The following is a 25,730-nucleotide window of genomic DNA, read 5'->3' as shown; positions in this document are numbered from 1 at the left end:
TTTGTAATGGTCAGAGAGTGTGAATAAGGCAGAAAAACATGTCACTCACTGACCATCATGGCAGAGTGCTCTTCACGTATTGGATTTTTCCGAAGGTTCGCCAAGCAGAAAAGTTGCTTTACAACCGGACCGACTTTGCTGTGACCTAAACCATAACGGGTCATATGCGTTGACTAGCGAGTTCAAGCTTAACAGTAAATCATCCGTCACTGAAGATCACATGGTATGGCCAGTCCATTCCATGTTTGCAGAGGCAGACTTCCCTACCACAAACATGACTATCAATTTTTGAAGTAAGATTCATTTTGACTGACTGTCCCAGGTCAGTAATGATAATCAGGGATTGTGACCATCTGAAATTATTGAAACGAATATGATCAACATTTACTGATAAGAGAATCAAAACAGAATAAAAGATCGATCCATCTTAAAGAGACAGATTGATGATCACATATTACAAAACCAATAACTGGGATAAAAACTGATCTCAGATCAGAAACATCAGGAATAATGATCAACAATTAAAGAATGTTCTCAGTGTCAGAGAAAAATGGAAAGCAATGTACTGGGAGAATTTATAGAAAAAATTGTTATAAGTACTTGGCAGTATGGAGGAACAGAGGGATCTTGGTGTGCAGATACATAGATCCCTGAAGAAAGCATAGGTCGACAGATTTTGGAAAAGTGTGGAAGCAGTAGGGTTGTTGTAATGGGTGGCTTTAACTTTCCTAATATTGATTGGAACCTCCTTCAAGCAGAAGATTTGAATGGAGCTGTTTTTGTAAGGTGTGTTCAGGAGGGTTTCCTAACGCAGTACGTTGATAGGCCGACGAGGGGAGAGGCCGTTCTAGACTTGGTGCTCGGAAACGAGCTGGGTCAGGTATCAGATCTTGTGGTGGGAGAGCATTTTGGTGATAGTGACCATAACTGCCCCACATTCTACATAGCTATGGAGAGGGAGAGGATTAGGCAAAATGGGAGGATATTTAATTTGGGAAGAGGAAACTATGACGCGATTCGACATGAGTTAGGAAGCATGGACTGGGAGCAATTGTTCCATGGTAAGGGAACTATAGACATGTGGAGACTGTTTAAGGAACAGTTGTTGCGAGTGATGAGTAAATATGTCCCTCTGAGACAGGCAAGAAGGGGTAAGATAAAGGAACCTTGGATGACGAGAGCGGTGGAGCTTCTTGTGAAAAGGAAGAAGGTAGCTTACATAAGGTGGAGGAAGCTAGGGTCAAGTTCAGCTAGAGAGGATTACACGCAGGCAAGGAAGGAGCTCAAAAGTGGTCTGAGGAGAACCAGAAGAGGGCACGAGAAAGGCTTGACAGAACGAATTAGGGAAAACACAAAGGCATTTTACACTGACAATTATGATGATCACATCAACAAGTAAAAAGTGATTTGATGCAGAAGTATTATGGTAAAGCTGAGAATAGGAGTCAAGGTACAAGCAATACGTAAAAATTTTGAAAAGTATCAAACTATTGGGTGGTACATGATTTGGTCATCCACAGCCTTATGATCAGCATTGTGGAAGCTGATAAGCCTTTCCTGTCGACCCTCTGAAACAGAGGAGCCATTCAGTACCTGTATGACATCCAAAACTGCACCATGGCTACTCAGAAGAACTTCTGGACTCCTCAAGAATGTCCTGTTACCACCCGTCCTATCAGTCCACATCTCAAGCAATTTCCAGAGATTGGGTAACAGTTTGAAGTCAACCTATCTCTCATTAAGCTTGGTAATGAGGAAAAAGTTTCGTATTAAGGATGTAACTCACCTCCATCCAGATTTGCCTCCAATAAGCCAGTAGTGAAAAATATGGAAAAATTGAAATATGTTGAAAACTAGAAATTGTGGCATTTGATTTCTTGTGAGAATTTATTTGTTGCAATATGACACCTCATGTTAAGACTATAGATATTTGACAGGACTTTTAATTGTTTGGTGTTGGTATGCCAAAAAGCATTATCACTTTCAAGGTTTGATTTAACTTCACTAGTATTTGTGCAAATAATTTAAGTACTCAGTGCAGTATTCTTCCACTAATTATCAGAGATGGAAAACAAGTTGTACATTTTTACATTTGAGCTCCTCAAGTTGTACCCTCAAATTTATTTCAAAAGCAATTTCTGTCCTTTTTAAAATCTATTTTGGTAAAATTTTCTTTGTAGGCACGTGTCTGACTCTTAAACACATTGGTAGGTCATGTTCCAGCTGCTCCCCATTCGTAAAATTTTGAGTCTGGCTTGAGCATTGACATTATTAAGGAAGAGGCATGGTGATGTAGTCTTTGCAAACAATTTTTCTAATGGTATGTGCTTTGATTTCAAGTTGTGTTCATCATTTTTGCAATCTTCATCTCTTGAAGTGAAGCAGACGATATCTACATACCTGAATGGGCTGGAGACTGTTGAAGGTGAATAATTTGTGAAAATGTTATCATCACAGTTATTATGCATCTCTAAGGCAGCCCATTCTTCTACACCTTCAATGTCCAGCTTATTGCATAACATTACCTGGAATTAATTGCCTGTCTCAAACCATATCTCTGTACCTGTAACAGCTCATCAAAGTCATGTCTATGAACCGTTAATACTTTCAAGTCAGGGAACACAGCTGCTGTGTTCTTCTTTTGGAAGCTGTTTTCCACATAGGTTGAAAGAGAAAGAATTTGGTTACAAGTACCCCTATGTGATCTGTCTACTCAACTGTAAGCACAATTGTTCCTAGAATTAGATACTTTGCAAGTATGTAGTCACAGTTCAAAAGTGAACCAGCAGAGTAACTATCTGTAAAGGAGTGTCTCTTTCCCTGGTTTATGGTATAACTACCACCACCATCATCGAATCCCTACAGTGTGGAAGCAGGCTATTTGGCCCATTGACTCTACATCGACTCTTCTGAAGAAAATCCCACCCAGACATAACCCCCTGTCCTATCCCTGTAACTTTGCATTTCCCATTGCTAATCCACCTAGACGGTACATCAAGGGCAATTTAGCATGGCTAATCTACCTCCCCTGCACATCTTACAGCTGGGAAGAAACCTATGCAGGCACAGGGAGAATGTGCAAACTCCACACAGACAGTTGCCTGAGAGCAGACTTGAATCTGGCACTGTGAGCCAGCAGTGCTAACCACGCAGCCACTGTGCTGTCGTAGATTTTTCTTCTGTTTGTTTATAGCTCTCTTGGATCATTCAGATCTTAAAAGATTGGCCACCATTTAATGAATATGAAAGACTAAACTCAGTTCTAGTCAAGTTTTTCCTGCTTTCATGAAACTCTATATACTCAGTAGTTTTTCAATGGAGAATGACAGAGGATATCTCTCCCTATTCTGAGGTGGGATCTGCATGTATCAATGCCACTCCCAGTTTGCTCATTTTAATTTTTGTCAAGTATGGTGAAGTGGCTTAGAACCCTTTAAAGTATGACCTATCTATTGCTTTATGCACTACTCCAAGATTCCTTATTGAATCATTATGCTTCAATATTAGACATTTGAAATTAGCAATTAGAATACTTTGTATGTACATCTTCAGGAGGATTCCATGTGAGCTTTCTGTTTTTGTTCCGTAAGGCTAATATTTCATGTCAATTTTATCAGCACAAACCAGATGATACTGCTCAAACCGGTGCAAATATCGTGGAAGCTCAAGTGTAAATGATATCGGGGTGAATAAAATTTCTATGTTTTTTTTCCTGATTTACGAATAATTTTATCCAAACTTAGCCTCCCCACAAACCCTGCCACACGCCTAGCTTGAAATAGTAAAGATGACAGGTTTCTGCTGATCCTGTCTGTTCATCACTGTTTGAGGAGGATCTTCAAGGAATTACACAGTATTGATAGACAGAATTTAAAAATCTTGCATATTTTGAGAAATATATTTTATTACTAAAATCTGAGGTGCACTATTACAATTATTAGCTCAATATAGTTTGTTTTTAAGTAATTTAAAATGTGGTAACTCTACAGGTGGAGGATTGGACACTTTTATTTAAAGGTTTCTTTTTTGTCACAGATGTATTTCTGACTGCATCAGGAAAACTAGACTGGGTTACCATTCAAAATACGTCACTGAATATATTTTAGTGCAAAGTGAAAAATAATGGTATTCTGCCATTATGCCCAATTGTACTGTTTCCTGGAAATTTTCACTTTTGTGATTTTGCAAATGTGTTTTAGCAAGAGTGAACTGAAAACGTACACATTTGCAACCTGAAGGGCAACTTGTGTTAATTTTCCAACAAACACCCCTGCATTCATGTAATTATGTGCGGTTTTGCTTTTCTGAATGATTGATTTGTACAGAATTTCTGATTATTTAGAATTGTGATAGTTGCTTTGGGTATATTTGTATAGTTTCTGTTTATACAGTTCCCCCTGTGCAATTGTAAAAATGACCTTTTTATTGAAATGAATAAATCAATAAGTTTAAATATGCAATTGTCTGAAGTCCCCTGTGTACCGGCATGTCTGAAATAACCATTAGCATTTTACACGGATCTGACACCAGATTTTAAGTTGCATATACATTCAGCAATATTTCAGGTCAAATTTATTTTGTTGTCCTTTATAATTAAAAATTGAGTGAAAAACAATTTATTCAAGTTCATCATAACCAATAGTTTGGTTCCTGTTGAGAGTGTTATCTACAGTACTATTAGAACAGTCTGTCAGTTAGTTAGTGATTGTTTAAAAAATGTCTTCAAATTATTTGCTGTCATTGTGACGGCCTTCACTTTATCAATAGCAGGTTGCTAAATTTTCAAGATAACAAAGTGTGGAGCTGGATGAACATAGCAGGCCAAGCAGCATCCTAGGAGCACAAAAGGCGACATTTCGGGCCTAGACCCTTCATCAGGAAAGGGGGATGGGGAGAGGATTCTGAAATAAATAGGGAGAGAGGGGGAGGTGGACTGAAGATGGGTGGAGGAAAAGATAGGTGGAGAGGAGAGTATGGGTGGGGAGGTAGGGAGTGGATAGGTCAGTTGGGGAGGACGCACAGGTCAAGGGGGCGGGATGAGGTTAGTAGGCAGGGAATGGAAGTACGACTTGAGGTGGGCGGAGGGGATAGGTGAGAGGAAGAACAAGTTAGGCAGGCTGGGATGAGCTGGGCTGGGAGGGGAGATTTTGAAGCTGGTGAAATCCACATTGATACCATTGGGCTGCAGGGTTCCCAAGTGGAATATGAGTTGCTGTTCCTGCAACCTATGGGTGGCATCATTATGGCACTGCAGGAGACCCAGGAGGTACATGTCGTCTATGGAATGGGAGGGGGAGTTGAAATGGTTCGTGGCTGGGAGGTGCAGTTGTTTACTGCGAACCGAGCGTAGGTGTTCTGCAAAGCATTCCCCAAGCCTCCGCTTGGTTTCCCCGATGTAGAGGAAGCCACAATGGGTACAGCGGATGCAGTAAACCACATTGGAGGATGTGCAGGTGAACATCTGCTTGATGTGGAAAGTGATCTTGGGCCTTGGGATGGGGGTGAGGGAGGTGGTGTGGGGGCAGGTATAGCACTTCCTGCGGTTGCAGGGGAAAGTGCCAGGTGTGGTGGGGTTGGAGGGGAGTGTGGACTGGATAAGGGAGTCACGGAGGGGTGGGAAAAATGTCTTTGGTGGTGGGGTCGGATTGTAGATGGCGGAAGTGTCGGAGGATGATGCGTTGTATCTGGAGGTTGGTAGGGTGGTATGTGAGGACTAAGGGAATTCTCTTGGGGCGCTTATTGTGAGGACGGGGTGTGAGGGATGAGGTGCGGGAAATGTGGGAGACACGGTTGAGGACATTCTCGACCATTGCCGGGGGGGGGGGAATGTTGCAGCCCTTGAAGAACAAGGACATCTGGGATGTGCGGGAATGGAATGCCTCATCCTGGGAGCAGATGCAGCGGAGGCGAAGGAATTGGGAATAGGGGATGGAATTTTTGCAGGAAGGTGGGTGGGAGGAGGTGTATTCCAGGTAGCTGTGGGAGTTAGTGGGCTTGAAATGGACATCGGTTTGTAGGTGGTTGCCTGAGATAGAGACAGAAAGGTCCAGAAAGGTAAGTGATGGATATGGTCCAGGTGAACTTGAGGATGGAAGGTGTTGGTGACATGGATGAACTGTTCGAGCTCCTCTTGGGAGAATGAGGCGGCGCCGATACAGTCATCAATGTAACAGAGTTTAGGGCCAGTGTAGGTGTGAAAGAGGGACTGTTCCACATAACCTACAAAGAGGCAGGCATAGCTTGGGCCCAAGCGGTTACTCATGGTCATTCCCTTAGTCAGTAGCAAGTGGGAGGAATCGAAAGAGAAGTTGTTGAGGGTGATGACGAGTTCGGCTAGGCGGATGAGGGTGTCGGTGGAGGGGGACTGGTCGGGTCTGCGGGACAGGAAGAAGTAGAGGGCCTTAAGGTCATTTGCACGGGGAATGCAGGCGTATAGGGACTGGACGTCCGTGGCGAAAATGAAGTGTTGGGGACCGGGGAATTGGAAGTTCTGGAGGAGGTGGAGGGCGTGGGTGGTGTTATGGACGTAGGTAGGGAGTTCCTGGACCAAGAGGGAGAAAATGGAGTCCAGATAGGTGGAGATGAAATTTTCACCTTCCTTTGCTTCACTGGATTGGAACAAACAACTGATGATCTGACCTGAGACCTAATTTGTGTGTGTAGATTTATTGATTAAATTCACTATTCTTTCTGAAGCTGCTAGTCTTTTTCCAACTTTCTGAGATGCCTCGGTGTTCCATTGTCACATTCATCCCCTGAGTGCAGAGTATGCTGAATTCTTTGAAATTAATTTGTGAGATATGAATATTGTGACTAGGCCAGAATTTAGCATCCATCCCTAGTTGTCCTTGAGAGGATCGTTGTGAGCCATTTCGTCCTCATGTCCAATCTTATTCTTCTTAAGCATAGTAATGTCCTGCATAATTGGATTTAAATTTCCGTTGTGGGTTTCTCTTTGTTTAAAAAATCCTGAATTTTGGAACATTTTCAAATCTTGCACAGATTTTGCCACAAGAAAAATGTGTTAATGTGAATGACTTCTGATCTCTTCCTTTAGGATCCTTTCACTGCCTTCCACATTGATAAGTCACTGGTGAGCAAGTACCTGAACTCACTGCTGATTGGGCAGCTTGCTCCTGACCAGCCCAGCTTGGAATCATGGAAAAGTGTGAGTATCTTCTTCAGTCACTGTTCTGCAGAACAATTCAAGACTGTTTTCTCTAAATAGAATAGCTTGATTATTATTGTATACAGAATCTTGATGTGTGCATTCCTACAATACAATAGAAACAATATCCCAAAAGTATTTTATTGTCTAGAGTGCTTTGTATAATTCTGAGGTCATGAAGTACACTATATATAAATACAAGTCCTTCTGCCTTTTATATTGTTCCTATCATTATGAATTTCTAAGAGACAGACTTACAATTGCTATCCTGTTTACACCCAAACAGATAATAGTTACCTACTTTAAACATTATTTACAAGAATCCTGCTGGCATTTTTCTTTCTATACAATTTAAAAATGCAAAGCAACACTAATTCCTTAATGTGCAATGATTCTTCAAAATGGGATTCCACTCATATTGCTAAGCAGCTTGTTTCTTTTTAAAACTCATGGTCTCTTTCACTTTCAGAAACTGATAACAGAGGATTTCCAGGAGCTACGTGCCCTTGTGGAAAGGACAAACCTCCTCAAGCCGAACAAGCTGTTCTTTGCTGGAATGCTAGCACATCTACTGCTCCTCGATGCTGCAGCATGGCTCACCCTGTGGTATTTTGGTACCTCCTTTGTCCCGTTTATGATCAGCACAGCTCTTCTGGCCATTGTGCAGGTGGGTTTACAGTTATCAAGTGCATAACCAGGTAAATTCCTCCTGTAGAAATCTTTCATGTTAGGTGGGACTATCTAATACATGAAGTGGGAAAAGCATAACTCGGCCTGACTCACCTGTGTGTGTTATATAATCTTAACAAGCTATGGTCACCAGTGAATCAAGTAGACACCAATTACCTTATGAGCTGCCATAAACTATGTTTGATGAGTCACTATGTGATTACTGATTTCTGTATGTCTCAGATGATAACTTACCCCAATATCTTCAGGTACAGTTGCCCTCTGTGTTAATTCCTTCACAGGATGAGTGTGTCACTGGCCTGGCCAGCATTTATTACCCATTCCTAATTGTCCAGGGGGCAGTTAATGATGCTGTGCATCTGGAGTCAAATGTAGGCCAGAACATGTATGGATGGCAGTTTCCTTCCCTAAATAACATTAGAAAACCAGTTGGGTTTTTCTGACAAGCAACAATGATTTCACAGTCTTAATTAGACTGCTAATGTCAGATACTTATTGAATACAAATTTCAACATCTGCCATGGCATGATATGAACCCAGGCCCCCAGAACATCACCAGGGTCTCAGGATTTATAGTTTAGTGATAATACCATAGGCCAGCAATTGCCTAATCAGCAGATTTCAGATCCGGCTGATCAAAGATCGGGATTCCAGCATGGAATGTTCTGCCCTCCATAATTAGTCTGAAGACTTATCTCAATCTTAAGTTGATAAGGCTGAGACTGGCCAAGGTAGCATGGATGTCCCAGTTGATGAGAATTGTTGCAATGACCTATGCAGTGCTCTTGGTATTTATTTGTAATGTGCACCCTTATGGTTTGATTGCAGGCACAGAGTGGTTGGCTACAGCATGACTTTGGACACCTCTCCGTGTTTAGCAAGTCCAAGTGGAACCATATTGTTCACAAATTTATCATTGGCCACCTGAAAGTGAGTCACACTGTATGTGGAGTTTACTGTACTACAATGTTGCTAATCTACCATAACTCCTGTATCAAACAATCTTTTTCTGGCAGTATGTGTCTCTCTAACTTCTCACTTCCTGTCCTGTGTTTACTATCTCTGTCTAATCATTGCTCTCATACTTTCTTTTCTTTTCTCTCTGTCTCTATCTCTTTCTCCTCACTTTTCCACCCGTCTTATGTGCCTTTTTGATCTCCAAGGCTGGGAAACTGTTCCAAGAAACTTTGCCAGAAAACATCTCACAAAATCATACAATGAAACCACAATGAAATCCCTGATTTATTTCTGCTCATCTCCCCCGTTTCCATCTAATTTTCTGTCCTCATTGTCTCTTTCTGATCAGCTGCTTTTTTTTTTATGTTGCCTTCTGTTTCTCTCTTGCTGTCCATGTATTTGTGTCAGTCTCTCGGGCACCATTTTTCTTGCTGTCAATCTTTCTTGAACGTTGACCATGCAAATTCCCTATCGATGCCTGTAATTTTCTACGTACACAGACGTAAAGCCAATTTTACCTGTAGTTGTTTGCACTGTACACTTGCCCCATTGCAGTTTACCCAATGGGACTTGAAGTAATGCCAAAGAACATGCAGTCTCATTAACTTGTTTTGGTTGGCTGAGCTTCATGTGGCTGAGACCAGATTTGATTCCTAATAGGTGGAAACCTTTGGATCTTTGCTGACTGAATAATAAGGGCATTGCAAGTGACCTCAGTGCCTTTTGGATTAGGGAACAAAGAAGTTACTCCAGTCTGGAGATGTGGAAGCCAATCAGATCATCCCTTGCGCTGAGCAAAAAAAACCGAACGTTTGCTTGTCTGGTTGTTCAATGAGGACAGGTATTTTAAGTTGAATAACTACATTGTGGAGGCAGGCCATTCAGCCAATCAAACCCACATTCCTTCTGAAAAGCAGCCCACCCAGCCCCAACCTATCTCTGTATCCTGAATGGCCAATCCACCTAAAGTGCACATCTTTGGACTGTGGGAGGAAACTGAAGCACCCGGAGGAAACACATGCAGACAAGAGGAGAATGTGCAAACTACGCACAGATCTGAGGCTGGAATTGATCTCAGATCACTGATGCTATGAGGCAACAGTGCTAACCACTGAGCCACCATGCCGCTGTGATGACACTTGTCAATGAGGCTTGGGGATAATTGTTGAAGGGCAGTTGATACCTTTGAACTCATACCCTAGGAAGAGCCAAAGTCATGAAGAAAAAATTGTTATTCCCCTTTCTTTCTCACTGTTGAGAGCGGCTGATCCCCAGAACACTGATGTTAGGATTTACAGGGCTGGTGGGGGGAATCCAAAGGAATTCATGCCAGTGGCTGTTTGAGCTCAGTTTTTGCTTAAATGATGTGTGCGCTATATTTGAAATTCTGAGGGTGTCTTTGGCTTTGATCCTCTTAAGTTGATCATTTCTGTTTCTTTTTCTCTGGTGACAGGGTGCCCCAGCCAGCTGGTGGAACCACCTCCACTTTCAGCATCATGCCAAGCCCAATTGTTTCCGCAAAGACCCTGACATCAACATGCATCCCATCTTCTTTGTCTTGGGAAAGAAGCTCCCAATTGAGGCAAGTAGATCACAGATGCCCACTCAGCTGCTTGATGTCTTCCTGGTGGGACTTCTAGAAACTGTTGAGGTTGGTAGGATACAAGCAGAAAGAGTGAGGGAGACGCTGTAAGAAGTATGGAGGAGCTTCATGGTTATGAATAGCAGGATGGGGTATCTGGGAATTGAGGCTATGGGTGTGGCTGCAAATGGTTTTGAGGGAAGTATGTGCCTGTGGATGGAAAGAGATGCTGAGATATTCATGGTGGAATATAATCGCTGTCCAGCAAAGGAAAGGTGTGTGGGAATTTGGTCTGGATGGGTGCCTGGGAATAAGCAGTGGTTGATGAAGTGGTGCTCAGATTGGGGAGAGGTTGAGTTGGCATGAGCAGTGTCCAGGGAGGATAACGCCCCAGAGTGAGGGAAGGGGAAAGGGTAGCTGATGGGTACAGTAGAGAGGGGAGATGTTCCCAAGAGAGAGGTAGAGGAAGATGAGTGATGGCCACTAGAGAGTGACTCCACATTAAAGTGAGTATGTTTAAAAACCAAGCTTCTGGATTACAACTTTGGAATTGATCTTTTTTACCTGATTTTTCTAACCTTGGGAAAATCAGTCTTGAGATGGGAATCTTACCTCTTGTACAGTTTTGAGTACAAAAGAATTGAGGAATGTAGAAATAGAGTGGAAAGGTAGAGTTTGAGGCAGAAGATTAGCTATGATTTTGGCTCGGTAGTTGGAAAAAGCTTAAAGGGTGAAATCATCTACTGCAGCTTATGTTTGTATATTTAGTGTGAGACCTCGTATTTGCAGATAGAAAGGTTGGAACCGTGTACGGGAAATTATAGGGATGATTTCTGCCTCTTGGGTACATGTTGCCATAGTTGTAGTTCCTGCAGCTGGGACAGGGAATTGATTGGCAGATCAAATCATTTCTAGGACTTCAACTAGGGCAAAGCAACTGTACATGCTTTAAATTATGTGAGTCAAAACAAATGATTTTGCTGTTCCTCCGTGTACATTTGACACTAGGTGCTATAGGAGCACAAACTGACAGTAAAAACTTTTTAAACAGCACCTTCCAAAGCAGTGACCTCCATAATCAAGAAGATCAAGCAAAGTAGGTGCACAGCAACACCAGCAAATGCATGTTCCATTCTCATGCCATTCTAGTTTGGACATATCTCACAGTACCTTCACTGCTGCTAGACCTCTCTACCTAGTGACACTGAGAGAGTTGTCTCATTAGATGGCAGCAGCGGTCAAGAAGATTCACAACCTCTTCCAACTGTAAAATAGGTAATAATTGCCTATTGTGCTTGTGAAACCTACATACTGAGAGAGATTTTTAAACAAGTAATGAATTCATTTGGAAGTACTTGGCTGAATAAAACAAAGTATGAAGTATGGCTAGTTACAGTTTTGTTGAGTCAATGACTGTATGGTACTGAGATTGTGAAAGTGCCAGGTTGGAAAACAATTTAAACACAGGGATAGATTTTATGAATTAGTGTTCCCACAGAGTATGTTGCATATCAGCTCCGTGTATTAGAAATTTGGACTTGGAAATCGGTGAAACCCATTGAATTTGAAAACTAATGAATGATAACAGTGACATAAGCCTGGATTGCCAGCATACACTCCCATCATATGAAGCTGTACACCTGAAGCACAAAATCATAAAATCCAATGCACATGCCTTGATTTTTATTATCATGTGTGCACAAGATGATCATTCAAATCTTTTCTTTCTTTCCTTCAACCCAGGTGGGAATGCAGAAGAAGAAGTATATGCCATACCAATACCAACATAAGTATTTTTTCCTGAGTAAGTCATTTGCACAGAATTACTTGGAATATGTAGGTACACTGCACATCCATGCAAGTTTTCTCAACTACATCTTATAGTAGAGAATTCCACATACAGACAACTCTCTGAGTAATAAAAAAAAACATTTTTCTTAAATATCTGGTAGGTTTATTAGTGGCAATTTATTTTTGCTGTTTAGTTCTAGTGTCCCATGTCTGCCTTATCAAATCCTTTCATAATCTTAAGGGTCAACTCCACAGTCATAATTTTTCTAGAGAAAGGAGCTCACTTTCTTCAGCCTTTCCTTTTAAAGTATTACCTCTCAGTCTTAGTGTAACACTTGGATTTTTGTTTTCATCTAGTCTGGCAGCTTCATTTTTTCGTAATGTATAACAACTATTTACAGTACTGTAAACTGTGTTTAAATCAACGTTTTTGTACAGGTTTATCATAACTTCTGTGTTTTCCAATTGTAACCCTGTAGAAGTGACCCCTAGATTTTGTTTGTTTTAATGGATAAACCACTTTATTATTCACAATATCACATTGACCAGATGAAGTTCACCATCTACCTGGTTTCAAATGGTTGCACTAAATAAAAAGACTGCATAGTAAACAGCAGTTAGAAAGGGCACCCTGCAAAGTACTTCTCCTGACCTCTTTCTAAACCCTGCCCCAATCTCCTGGTTGTTTGTGCCATTTAGACTTGTTGTCCATGTTGAAACAGCTGAATTGCAGCCCCTCTCTCTTATATGTAGTAAAATATACTTGCTAATTATACACCAATTCTGTAAGTTTATTGACATCTTTCAGGTTTGCAAACCATGGGACATCTAGAAATACTGGTTAAAAAGCCCTTTCACTGTGTATTTTCACTGCTGCTGTGAGTGTACCCAAAGCAGGCCTCTCATACATTATATGTCATAAGCTTTGAGTAAGTTTTGAAGCTGTGATAAATGGGAACTTAAAATGAAACTTCCAGAATGAATTCTTTCAAGACTTGTGTCTGCTCTTTCATTCTATGCCCTGAGCATTTTTCCCACATCTAGGACTCATTAATGATGCTTTTACTTGAACTAGACATTCTAATAACACAGGGTTTTTTCCACTCGGAAGACAGCAATGGACAGCGAGGAAACTGAGCACCCTCTGGTGTGAAATTGCTCAAGTTGGGACTTTTCCTCTTTAAAAGTGGTGTGGAATGCGGCCAGAAGGGCAAAGAATCAGACTGTGGCAACAGGGAGATATTACCACTTTTCTGCCACCTCAGACATTAAATTCTTGGAAGGAATGTCTGTGGTTAAGCTTCCTAACCAATTGACACCCTTCAGTGGTCAATCATCAACCACTTAGAGGTGCACTCCCATGTTATTTCAGCTCCAGGCTAGAGAAAAAGAAGCTGGCCGCCAGTCCAGTCAAATAGTGCAGGAAGGATGCCAATTTGTAAACTAGTGGGTAGATCCTTCACTCTACACTCAATTTTGCAATGTTGAGGATCTTGTCCTAGGGCCTGGTGTGCCCTCTGAGAAATATCCTTTTCCCTTGCTTCAGACACCCCTCCACCTCTTCTCTCCACAGCTTCCCAAACCTGGAACCTGACCCAAGCAACACTTGGTTTTCCTTCTGCTGATCCTTAACCAAGAGATTCAGGGGGGGGCTTTCGTGAGTAGCCATGGTCTCTGTCAGAGTCCTGGACATCCCTGCCTCTGATTGGTCAGTAGCTCCATGCAGGTGGAGCTTCCTAGGCCAAATTCAAAATTCGGGTAGAAAGCCCCCACAGCCAATCAAATGGCTGATTGACACTTGACCCTATGGACTTTCTCACAAAAGTATACAATGGACTGGCAAATCCAAGCTTCCGTAAAAGCATCATTATTTATTCTGGCACTCTATTCCTATTTATAGCCAACTGTAACTTGCAAGTTTCAGTTCACAACAAGTTTGGGTTATTCAACAGAAACTGTTTTTAATGTTAACTCAAATAGAAGAATTGGAAAGGGCACAAATTGTAACCATTAAAAGCAGGAATTCGCTGTAATTTCACCAGTTGTTGTGCACAGGAGTTGCAGTTACTGGTTAGCAGAGACAAATTCCACAGATTAGACAGATAAACTGTTGGCATTTAATGATCAGATTAGAACACTATGCCCTGTTAATGTTAGGGGCAAGGAAGTGCAAGTAGCCCTTTACTATGCAGTCTTTTTATTTAGTGCAACCATTTGAAACTAGGTAGATGGTTAACTTCATCTGAGCTACGTGATATTGTGAGGAATAAAGTGGTTAATAAAAATTAAAACAGGAGGAATTAGCATTGAGCGTTTCTGAGAAACGAGACCTGTCAGATGACACCATTGCTCTTTAGCAAAAGTATTACTCTCAGCAGTGCTGGAGCCCTTCAGTGATCTCCAGCTCTGGCCCCAGACAGTCTCACACTTAGTCTCTGTTATTTAGGCTCTCCTGATATGTTTGGCTGTGGTGAGATTTCTTTCTCTCCCCATTGATTGGCCAGCTTCCTCTCCTGACTTCCCTGTAAATTAAGCCGGTGTAAAGAGAGTGGATTTCCTATGTTTACCTCACAAAGACGGGAGCCTGTCAACTGTGTGAGATTTGCTCAGACATGTATTTGTTGTGTATAAATTAATTTCAAGGGTATGTACATGAAACTACAAAATGTGACCTGAGATTTTTAGAAGCTATTTGCTGGTCTTTGCGCTTTTTGACACTCAAAAGTCTGACTTTACAATCTGATGAGTTTATAACTTTCAGTGTTGAATAAAGTTCCTTGTGCAAACGTTTGATTTTTTTTCCCTCCATTCTCTCCTTTTCTCCTCTCTCTGAATGTATTCATGCTTTCCTAGTTTTGATCCTGTGGTTTTTGGCTGGCCCAAAGTGATTTTTCACATATGTGAGCCAAGACTCTGACTGCCAGCATGCTGTTTAGCTATGGAGGGCATATTTCAGGACCCTCTCACCCTCCCCCATTTCTGATGAAGAGTCTAAGCCCAAAACATCAGCTTTTGTCCTCCGAAAATGCTGCTTGGCCTGCTGTGTTCATCCAGCTCCACACTTTGTTATCTCGGATTCTCCAGCATCTGCAGTTCCCATAATTTCTGATACAATTTTAACCCCACTGCAAAGCCTCTTCCAGGGATACCTAACCTGAAGAAGTTACCCTCCTCCCTCCGGACAACCCTCAGGGGCTCTCTCTCCCACTGCAACTCTCTTGTCACATCTACTGGCTCCATCCCTGCCCCTTTAACTTGTCTGTCTCCTCTCCGCCTATCTTCTCCTCTATCCATCTTCGATCCGCCTCCCCCTCTCTCCCTATTTATTTCAGAATCCTTTCCCCATCCCCCTCTCTGATGAAGGGTCTAGGCCCGAAACACCAGCTTTTGTGCTCCTAAGATGCTGCTTGGCCTTCTGTGTTCACCCAGCTCCACATTTAATCTCTTACAATTGAGCATGATCTTGCCTTTACCCAACATTGCAATCTGTACACGTGTTATTAGATGCTGAACAGGAATTGGAAAATGTCTGATTCTCCCTTTGTTATGGCAGATGCACTGAGGTGAGTTGTTTCTGTAGCTGAGCAAATTCCCCACTGACTACAGTTTGAACCTGTATTTTTTTTTTGGTTTGCTGAGCTTATCCCTGTGCTTGGCAATGACTTTATTTGTAATACCTGATTGCCATAGAACCATTAAAAAGTTGTAGCACAGAAAAAGACCACTTTGCCCATTGTGCTGCATGGACTGAGAAAAAAATTAGCTGTCCATTCTAATCCCACCCTCTGACATCTGGTGCATAGCTTTCCAGGTTCCAGCACATCAGGTGCAGATCCAGGATTATTTGAATGAGGAGAGGTTTTCTGCCTCCATCACCAAACCTGTGAATTCCACACACCCATCATCATCTGTGTTTAAAAAAAAAGCCATTTTCCTTATTCTTCTACAGGATGATGACATCGACTTGTACGAGAGGGAATAGCTGCAAATTGAGGGGAGATAGATTTAAGACAGATGTCAGAGGCAGGTTCTTTACTCAGAGAGTTGTAAGGGTGTGGAATGCCCTGCCTGCCAATGTAGTTAACTCAGCCACATTAGGGGCATTTAAACAATCCTTGGATAAGCATATGGATGATGATGGGATAGTGTAGGGGGATGGGCTTAGATTAGTTCACACGTCGATGCAACATCGAGGGCCGAAGGGCCTGTTGCACTCTATTTTTCTGTGTTCCATGTTCTATGTTCTAAACCAGCTTATATCTGTGACTTCTACTAGGGGAAACAGGTCTTCCATGTTCACTCCTTCCTCATTATTTTGTACACCTCAATTAAGTCGCCCTTCAGACTCTTCCATTCTAAGGAATCCTACCCTAGCCTATTCAATCTTTCCTCATACTTGCAGTTTTCAAGCCCCGGCATCATTCTTCTAAATTTGTATTCTTATCCAAAGTAATTTTGCCCTTTCTGCAGTGCGGTGACCAGAACTGTATGCATAACTGTGAACTTACCAGAATTTTACACAGTCCCAGCATTGCATCCCTGCATTTATATTCTATGCCTCATACATTAAAGGAAAAGAATGCTTTCAGTACCATCTTTGTCTGCCTGTTCTGCCACCTTCAAGGAACTGTGGCACACACTTCAGGGTCTCTCATTTCCTCTATCCTCTCTCAATATCCCCTCCATTTATTGTGCAGTCCAGAGATAGCAGGTTGGGCAGTCAGGGTAATGTTGGGGCATAGATCAGGAAGGGTACTTACCTATTTGAGACAAAGCAGTGATTGAGTATAATGGAAATGGATATAAGAAGAGTTAGTGGTGATGTATGAGCAGAAGCTAGGTGTCTAATTTGTGAGTAGGATGTGCAAAAGACAGTAGGGATGAGCAGTTGGGAGGATGAATTAGGTGTGAGCCCTTGAGTGAACATTGATTCATGGAATACTGAGAGTTATTGTCCCTGAGCCTTGGTCAGAATCTTGTATAGTGACAGAGTTAGATCTAATCCTGGTGTTTGATGGTGAGGTAGCAGAGAGAAGATGGTAGTATTTAACTTTGTGGCATTCAGAGACTTCATTAATAACGTAACTGAGAAATTGGCTGTATTCTTCAGGGAATCTGTTGCATGTTAGGCAGAAATAGTCACCATTTGTGAGATCTTCCAGCTTCTTCTCTTTCAACGTCATATTTAAAGGCCAGCTGCGTACATTCAGATGTTGCAAGCTAGGAATGACCCCTTATACTGTGGCATGCAATGATGACAAAAGCTAGCTCCCCAGAACAGTGATCTAGAGGTGTGGTGGACAGGGTTTTGATTTGATTTAATACTGTCAAATGTACTGAGATAATGTGAAAAGTTGTCTTATGTAATTTACAGGCAGATAGTGCAATACAAGCGCACCAGGGTAACAGAACAGAGTGCAGACGTTAGCGTTATAGCTTCTGAGAAGGTGCAGTGAGAGATCAACATTAACATTTAAGAGGTCCATTTAAAAGTGTGATAACATCAGAATCTTGAATCTGTTCATACGTGTATTCAAACCTTTATTTCTTCTGCCCAATGGAAGAAGGTGGAAGAGAGTATAACCATGGTGAGAGGGTTCTTTGATTTTGTTGGTTGCTTGGAGACCAGTCCTGTTTCTCGCTGACCAACAAAAAGGCCACATCAGCAGTTGTAGCCAGCCTGGACAGAAATAGCACTGCAGATCAGTGCTGTGTCCTGCAGCAAAAGGGACGTGCGATAGTGTCACAAGAAGGTCAACAATCTTCTGACCTCTGTAAGGGCAAGTGCCATCACCTTTTCTGTGCCACATCTCACCCAAGGGCCAGCACCCACTGTCAGACTGCTACTGCAGACAAGTCTCACAAAGGCTGATGGACAAAACCCTCTGCGTTGCGTACATCAAGCCCGCTTAAGTGTTCACACCCACCTCAGTCACCCAAACTACTCACCCTTCCTGCTCTGCGCTTTCGATTCACTCAATGAGGACGCATCTTCTGTTCATGCATGACCACAAATGGCTCTTCCATCACTTGTATCACAGTCAGTCCTTCCCTTTAACTCACTGCAATAAAAATTGTAGGACCTTCCTGGACTGGTGTCTCAACAAACCCTGACTGACTGATCTGTAATTCCTGGACTAATTGCAGTTGATCTACATGACTGGCTGATGCCAATCCCTCAAATTTTCACTGAATGAGCCCCTTGACTAACGGTGGCAATACCCCAACCTCGGGCACTTATCAGGATTTAGGCCCATTCAAGAGTTTGTGTGCTAATCAATCAGTAAGCATGGCCCGACTGGGATAGCCATTGTCTTGAGGGATGGCTTCAATGAGCTGTATTTCCACATCAAGCTTGCTTGGTGAGCAAATGGCTCTGGCCCTATTTATGAGGTTGCCAATATAGCCAATTTAACAGCACGTGGAGCTGTAGGAATCCCAGTACATATATTGCCCAGAGAAAGTAGACTTGCAGTAGACAGTAGTGGAGAATTCATTGGCAGATTTCTCATTTAATGTTGAGAAATAGAAACAAGTGAGACATGTCAAAGTTAATATGAGCTGGGATGGAGAGTCCATTGAGTTATGTAAGGAAACTTCTACAATTTTTGTTTTGTTCTAAATACTTTGATTTCTCATTTTGTCATAGTTGGACCTCCAGCACTACTCCCCCTTTACTTCCAATGGTACATCTTTTACTTCGCTGTACAGCGAAAGCAGTGGGTGGTGAGTATCTCTAGCAGTTTACTTGGCCTTGTTCAATCCTGTCTTTACTTTTTCCAATATTTTACTTGAAGTATAGCTTCCCATTTGCTAAGTGCTTTACCTAAAGTGTACTGAACCATTCAGACAAAAGACTCCCATGTTCGAACCTATCTCTATGCTAACTTAGTTTATAGCTAACCACTGACTGCTGACATCATTAATCTATACCTGAGTAATGGGTGGGCTCCTGGCATATTTAGAATATTGGATATTGCTGGCATAACTGTTGTATTCCAGAGTGGAAGATTGTATGACTGCTGTATCCAGTAGTACCTCAGGCAAGTCTGATGGAAAATTCAGGAATACCGGGAGATTACACACTGTTCTATTCACTAATACTCAATGAGGTCTAACCACTATATTTAGTAATGCAAGACAGGGTAGGGGATGTATATTGTTGGCTCAATTGTATACCCAGCTATTTTTTGCTTTAATCTGAATAGTCTGTTAGCATACAGGAATAGTTTTCCCGGAGTATGTGACTTTCAGAACACTTGGCTGAGAGTGTAAATTCTAGTGATCAGGTAGCTCCTTGAGAGGTGTCACTCACTAGTAAAGGGGAGGCAGTGGCACATGTGGAAAGTTTCAATCTAACTGATGCTGGCCAGCAAAGAGACCTTTCTACAGGAAATGCAGTAACGTTAATGGCTCTATTTAGAGAAGCAGGTAATTTTTCAATAAATGTAAGGTGGCACTTAAATGGAGGGAGGTCACTGAATCAATGTAGTCCCTCAAGGACAAGTGATAATGCTACAAAAGTTTACTCCTAACACTTGTGTGGTACAACATCGCAGTAAAGACAGGTTTCCTCTGACGAGTCCAGGTTGTATGCAGGAGTTGATAAGCAGGTAGATCGACCTCGTCGGTGTGTTGCACCTGCATTGATTGTCCATCCATTCCCCTTGAAGACATGGTCTTTACTTTAATCCATGTAGCCCTGTCTGACTTTTGCGTACATCTCCATTTCCACTCCCTTTTTTGATCTCCTTAAATAATAGCAGCAATGAATATTGAATTAAAGTATGAATAAGGCAAAAATGGTAAGCTGTTCAGCAAAATTAACTAATGTGTGGAGCAAACGTAGTAAAATACAATTATGAATGCAAAATGAGCATTTTACTAGAATGGAAAACTTGATTTCCCTTGAAGAATCCAGTATGATTGGGCTGGACCAGGCCAGTATATGCCATCCTATGAGGGTATGGTGGGCACTTGGATAGAGGCCAATTCCAAAGTCACAAGATGCGGTGTGATTTACTGGAATATTCGCCCATTCTTGAAACATTGCTTCATTGTTGCACTTGGGATTGCATGTGAGCCCAAACTAAGCACCAGAGGGTTCAAGAACATTAACTTGGCCAGTAGTAATGGGGGATAAATGCAATTCCTTTTCTACTGAAAGTCTTTTAAGATAATTCCTGGGTCATAGACTGCTATAAGCAATGATCCATGCCTGCAGTATCAACTGCATGCCTGTCGCTACCAACTGTCCTACGTAAATAGTAAAACATGAGATGATGACATTCAGCCCTTTGTATCAGTGCTGGCTCTTTGAAAAACCTTCTCAATTAGTTCCATTCCCAACTTCCTTTTCTCTCGAGTGTTAATCTAATTCCCCATTAAAACTAAACATTGAACCTACTTCCAGCAGCCCTTTCAGATGGTGCATTGTAGATCACAGTGACTCACAATTAACTATCCATCATCATCTAACTGGTGCATTCTCCACAGCAACAGCTCATCTAAACAGAGTTCAGATTAACTAAACAGTACTGGCTCTCGCACATAGTCCAATAGAAACCCACAATGATCCAAACACATGCCCAATACAAACCTCAGTGCAAATTCTCACACGGGCTCACAGACAGACCTAAGTAAGTCAGCAAACTTCCTTATTTGTCTCCATTCAAACAGTGCTGAGTACATCATTGTTCATTTGATGCAGACAGTGCACATCATGGTCTGTCGGGCTGGCTCCTCATGAGTTCTGCTCAAACACAATAGGAACCCTTCCCCCATCCATTCACTGGTGCAGTGAACAGCCCAGTTGCTCCCGAAAGAGTTCTACAAAGGAAAATGATTAATCAGAAGCTATCCATCTTAACTACTACTAATTTCAAGATTGTATAATATATAAGCATTAATGCATTATAAGATGAATCCATCATTGTAATATTGTACCTGTTTCTTTCTTGTGGGATTCTTTTAATTCAAATTATTTCCATTACCAGGAACAAACCTGTAACCAGTGACCATTCTACCTATTGCTGGCATTACACATATCTGCTGACATAACCTACATCTGGAAGAACAAAATCTGTAACTGTATTGCTGAGTATTTTCACAATTTAACTTCTAGTTTGAATTTCTCCATGTGATTCATTTGTAGATTGTTGATGTTCAATAGGAGTTGGCTGGAGTACATGTGATGTTGTGGCTGCTGATTGGGTACAGGATTGATGAGCATAGGGTTAGCAATGACTTCATTGTCATCCCCCATTCCAGTTTATCAAAAGCCTGTTAACGTCCTCTGTCTCAGCTCACAAATGGAGACGAGTCAGTGGGGTGAAGTGATAGAAGGACCTGAACCCTGAGACCAGTTACTACTCTCAGGAGAGGACTAAGAAAACTGGAAAGGAAAGGAATGGTTAATTAATATAGTGATGTTTTTCTCGCCTTTTATAGGACTTGGCCTGGATGGTGTCTTTCTACATTCGAATCAGCCTGACTTACATCCCACTGCTTGGCATTCAAGGCTTTCTGTTCATGTTCTTTCTAGTGAGGTGGGGCTCCCGATCAAAATGCTAACTATATTATGTGTTTGTCTGTTGAACAATTGCAGTAATTGATGCTGTGTGCCTGCAGTACTTTAACCATCCATTAAATGCCTGGCATAACTGTAGCTATAGGGAACTAGTTGTTGTGAGTGGTCTTTTTGTTCCCTGTTTGATTTAATACATTTGAATAGGTTTGGGCAATATTAACGTCTTGTTTATCTTGTTTGTTTATTTTGTTTCTCTTCTCTCTTTTTCCACTAGTCTTTTACTTTCTTGATCATCACCTTTGTTTTCTCTCTTGTCATTTTCTCTGCCTGTGTGTTCATTCCTCATTCACTGCCACTATTTATTTCTACCTCTCTGCTTATTTGGCCCTCTCTAACTCCCGACAATAACAGTCTCTAATAAATTAAAATTTATTCTTGTACTCTGACAGACTATTTACAGATTTATCTTGATTGCTTTGTTCAACACTTCTACTTGCTGAAGCTCTGTCATTGATTTGTACATTTGTTTATTCAATACTGTTAGATGCAGAGAACATCGACTTGTTCCTGTCTCACTGCCTGTTTTTCTGTTCTTTCTCATTCCCTGTCCTGTAATGGGCTTTCCACTAAACTCGGTCATGAGGTAGATATTAAGGGGCATCTTAAAAGAGAGAGAAGATGTACAACAGCAAAGAGGTTTAGGGAGGAAGTCCAGAGCTTATCACCTTGGAACCTAAATGCAAAGTCACCAATGGTAGAACAATTGCAATTGTGGATGGCCAAGAGCCAAGAATAAGAGGAGCCCAGAGATCTTGGAGGGCTATACATCTGGAGGAGGCTACAGATACTGGGGAATTAAAATCATGGAAAGATTTGAGAACAAGGATGAGAATTTTCCGATCCATGTGCTTCTGAATCAGAGCCAATTGAAGTCAGAGAGCACAGGTGACGGCTGAATTGGGATTTAGGACATAGTCAGCAAACCTATTTATTAGCTTAGTCCATGGACCATGCAAGATAGGATGATTGTCAACATTTCCCTGGGAGAGTCATGTCTAAACAGAGCAACGTTTTAAAGATGTTTTCAGCGGATGAGCTGTGGAAGAGGTGGAATTAGGCAATTCTACTCTACCTCTGGGCCAAAAGGTTCAAATTTCAGTTGCCTGGGAGACATGCCATGAAATGCCAAAACAGATTGATTAAAAACATGTAGAAAGGAGGATTGGAGCAGCACTCCACTCAGCTGGTTGTGAGAATAAGTTTGCAGTGATGATCTAGGAATGTGGTCCTTCTTGAAGCAAGTTGTACAAGAAATTAACACACACCTCTTGCAAAATCAACTTCAATGGAGTGGATAATGTGTCCTAACAGCTTCACAAGCCAGAACCCATTTTGTCATCCTCAACCGAGCAACATTCCAAGAAGAAAACACTTCAAGATAATATTTGGAAAAGCTTATTAGTAATCATTCCGAACAGTGACAACTCAGCAGTCACTTTGCATCATTCACTGAGTCCCATCATCTTAATTATAAGGTAAGATGATGGTGTATGAATTAGAGGGAAAATTGGAAGCGGTGTATCCAAATGCTGTCCTCACTCTTCCAAGCAATGGAGGTTGCAGGTTTAGGATGTTAATTAAATAGCAATTGCATTCAACTAAATTCACATTGCATGCATTAACTTCTAATGAATTTTGTGGCACAGTGGTAGTGTTATGTTCTTGCCTCTGGGCCAAAAGGTTCAAATTTCACTTGCCTGAGAGATGTGCCATGAAATGCCAAAATAGATTGGTTAAAAACATGGAGAAAGGAGGATTGGAGCAGCATTCCACTCAACTGGTTGTGGTTGTGATGAACACTGAGCCTCATTGCTCAAATGCCAAGTAATAACCATGGGAATAATCTAAGGAAAGCATTTATTCAATGACGAGTGATTTCACTGTTTTAGATGCTTTACCCCTTCAAGAATGACAAGACAGTCAGTCAGTCATCAGTTACATGTAATTGAACAAACAGGCAGTCAGCAGAACTTGTGATAGGAATGACAAGCTCTTCAGCCTAAAACCTTTACTTCAGACCTGACAAAAAGTGCAATGAGAGCTAGGAAGAGTTTAACAGCTATCCACATTTGACTGATTCAGAGTCCTTAGAAGAAGAATCTGTAGGGTAGCCTGGATTCAAGATTCAGCTGAAAAGTGACTGTTTCGGAGCTCAGTGAGTAAAGTTAAACATCTCTGGTAGGCAAGGGGGAATATCTTTAAATCAGCAATAATGAACTAGGTTGGGAAAGAAAGAAAGAAGTCAAGAAAACAATTACTTATAACTCACAACAAGTGTCACTGCCATAGTGAGCACAGAGCATAAGGCACAGCTACAATATTGAAGTTGAGAGCCAAGGATTTAATTTCTACTGATGCTGCAACACAAAGAGTGTCATTGAGCAGATTTAATGTGACAAAATTGTAATTTAAAAGATAAAGAATATAGAATCTGACAGGAGATGAACAAAACATAGTTATCATCACTAATCAAAATTCAGATGACAGAAACCAGCAAAGTTTGAGAGAGGATGCACATGAGGGCAACCAAAATAAGGACAGCATAGCCCACTTGAGCTCACTGATGAATCTTTCACTGAAGTTGTTTTGATAGCAGAACAGTACAATGGACACAAGTACAAGAGCAACATTTCCGTCTTTCAAAGATGAAGTATCAATCCCAGTGACAGAGACAATGATAAGTAAGCAATAATCCCCCAATAACTCACCAATGTTGGGGAATTTGTCTAGAAAGACATCTACAGAGGATGAATGAAGATGTCCAATGCCCTCCACAAATTGAAGTAAAGCTCTTGCATACCTCAGCACAGATGTATTAGCAGATTGAGAATGAAGATATCGTTTCAGAAAATGAAGACGAGCTGTATACAACTCCATGGAAGCCAATCCAATGTCCATAGGTTCAAGATATAGTTAAAAAGAAATTGCCTGGTTTAGAAATCCAGGATGCTGGGAGAAAATAAATTACTTGTCTCCAGGGAGCAGCGTTATTCCGTAATTGACATTCGTGAAAGTGAAATTCCCCCAGGTGATGGGCGAATATCTGCGTTCCTCCGCAAAAAAATTCAGGAGACTAAGATTCCTCCAGATAGAGAAATGGGCCAAGTAACAGACTTAATAGAATGACCTCTTGTGTGAAGGATCTCCAAGAGATAAAAATCCTCCAGTGGAGAAATTATTTACAGACCAATCAGGCTCAAGATCACAAGCCAGTTTAACCCCATTGCAGAGTTAGATACACCCTTCCCTTCTTAGCCACAAAACTGAAACGAATGCTGCATGTTGACAAGGTCATGCACAGGCCTTCCTGCCACTGACTCATTTTGAGCGGAGCTGGGAGAATAACAGGATCCCCACCTGCTACCTTCCTGCCCGATTCAATGTCCTCTTCTGAGCGTTAAGCTGCCACAGGTGGAAATGCTAAATTGTGCACAGAGACTACTGCCTCTGTTAGAGGAATGTAGAACTAGGTACAATAACCTTGAAAGTCGATTCAGATCGTTTGGGAGCGATATCAGGAACCATTTTTTCACACAGAGGGGATATCTGGAACTCTCTTCCTAAGCAAGGTGTTGAACCAAATCGAGCTTTCAAGATTGATGTTGTTAGAATTTTATTAGTTAAAGGGATGAATAAATAAGAACAATAAAAAAATGGGTAAATCATAGAGTCAAAGATGCCCTTCGACCCATCACTTCCCAGCTGGTCAAAAACAACAAACCAACCTAACTGACTATTTAATAGATACTGCTTGTTCCTCTTTGATATGGCATAGGAATTACTACAACAGAAAGGGAGAGACATAGACTGACCGTATTCTATATAAAAGAAATGAAATGTTCTGGCAGAAATTGACAGAAACCCAGCACCTTCTGGCAATGACAGAACTCAAGATAGCCACCCGTACAAACTACAAAAACCATTTGTTACCAAGGCAGTGTCGTGCGATCATT

The 25,730-nt window shown here is 41.5% G+C and overlaps 1 protein-coding gene across 4 annotated transcripts in view; it reads left to right on the top strand.

Annotated features, from left to right (window-relative positions):
* LOC125459291 (acyl-CoA (8-3)-desaturase-like) overlaps positions 1–25,730 on the top strand; it is a 38,530-nt gene that overhangs the window by 553 nt on the left and 12,247 nt on the right. For 3 of the 4 annotated variants that reach the window (XM_048545574.2, XM_048545573.2, XM_048545575.1), the window contains exons 2-8: positions 7,058–7,168; positions 7,638–7,835; positions 8,687–8,788; positions 10,269–10,397; positions 12,141–12,201; positions 18,838–18,914; positions 21,639–21,736. In XM_048545574.2, the coding sequence (XP_048401531.1) occupies positions 7,058–7,168; positions 7,638–7,835; positions 8,687–8,788; positions 10,269–10,397; positions 12,141–12,201; positions 18,838–18,914; positions 21,639–21,736 (776 nt within the window). Of the gene's footprint in view, positions 1–2,340; positions 2,426–7,057; positions 7,169–7,637; positions 7,836–8,686; positions 8,789–10,268; positions 10,398–12,140; positions 12,202–18,837; positions 18,915–21,638; positions 21,737–25,730 lie in introns of all 4 variants that reach the window. The other variant, XM_048545578.2, reaches the window with a different exon arrangement.

The sequence above is a fragment of the Stegostoma tigrinum genome, chromosome 17, assembly GCF_030684315.1.
Source record: "Stegostoma tigrinum isolate sSteTig4 chromosome 17, sSteTig4.hap1, whole genome shotgun sequence".
In the NCBI taxonomy this organism is placed as follows: Eukaryota; Metazoa; Chordata; class Chondrichthyes; order Orectolobiformes; family Stegostomatidae; genus Stegostoma; species Stegostoma tigrinum.
Note: the sequence above shows the minus strand (reverse complement) of the source record. Positions and strands in the feature narration are given on the sequence as shown.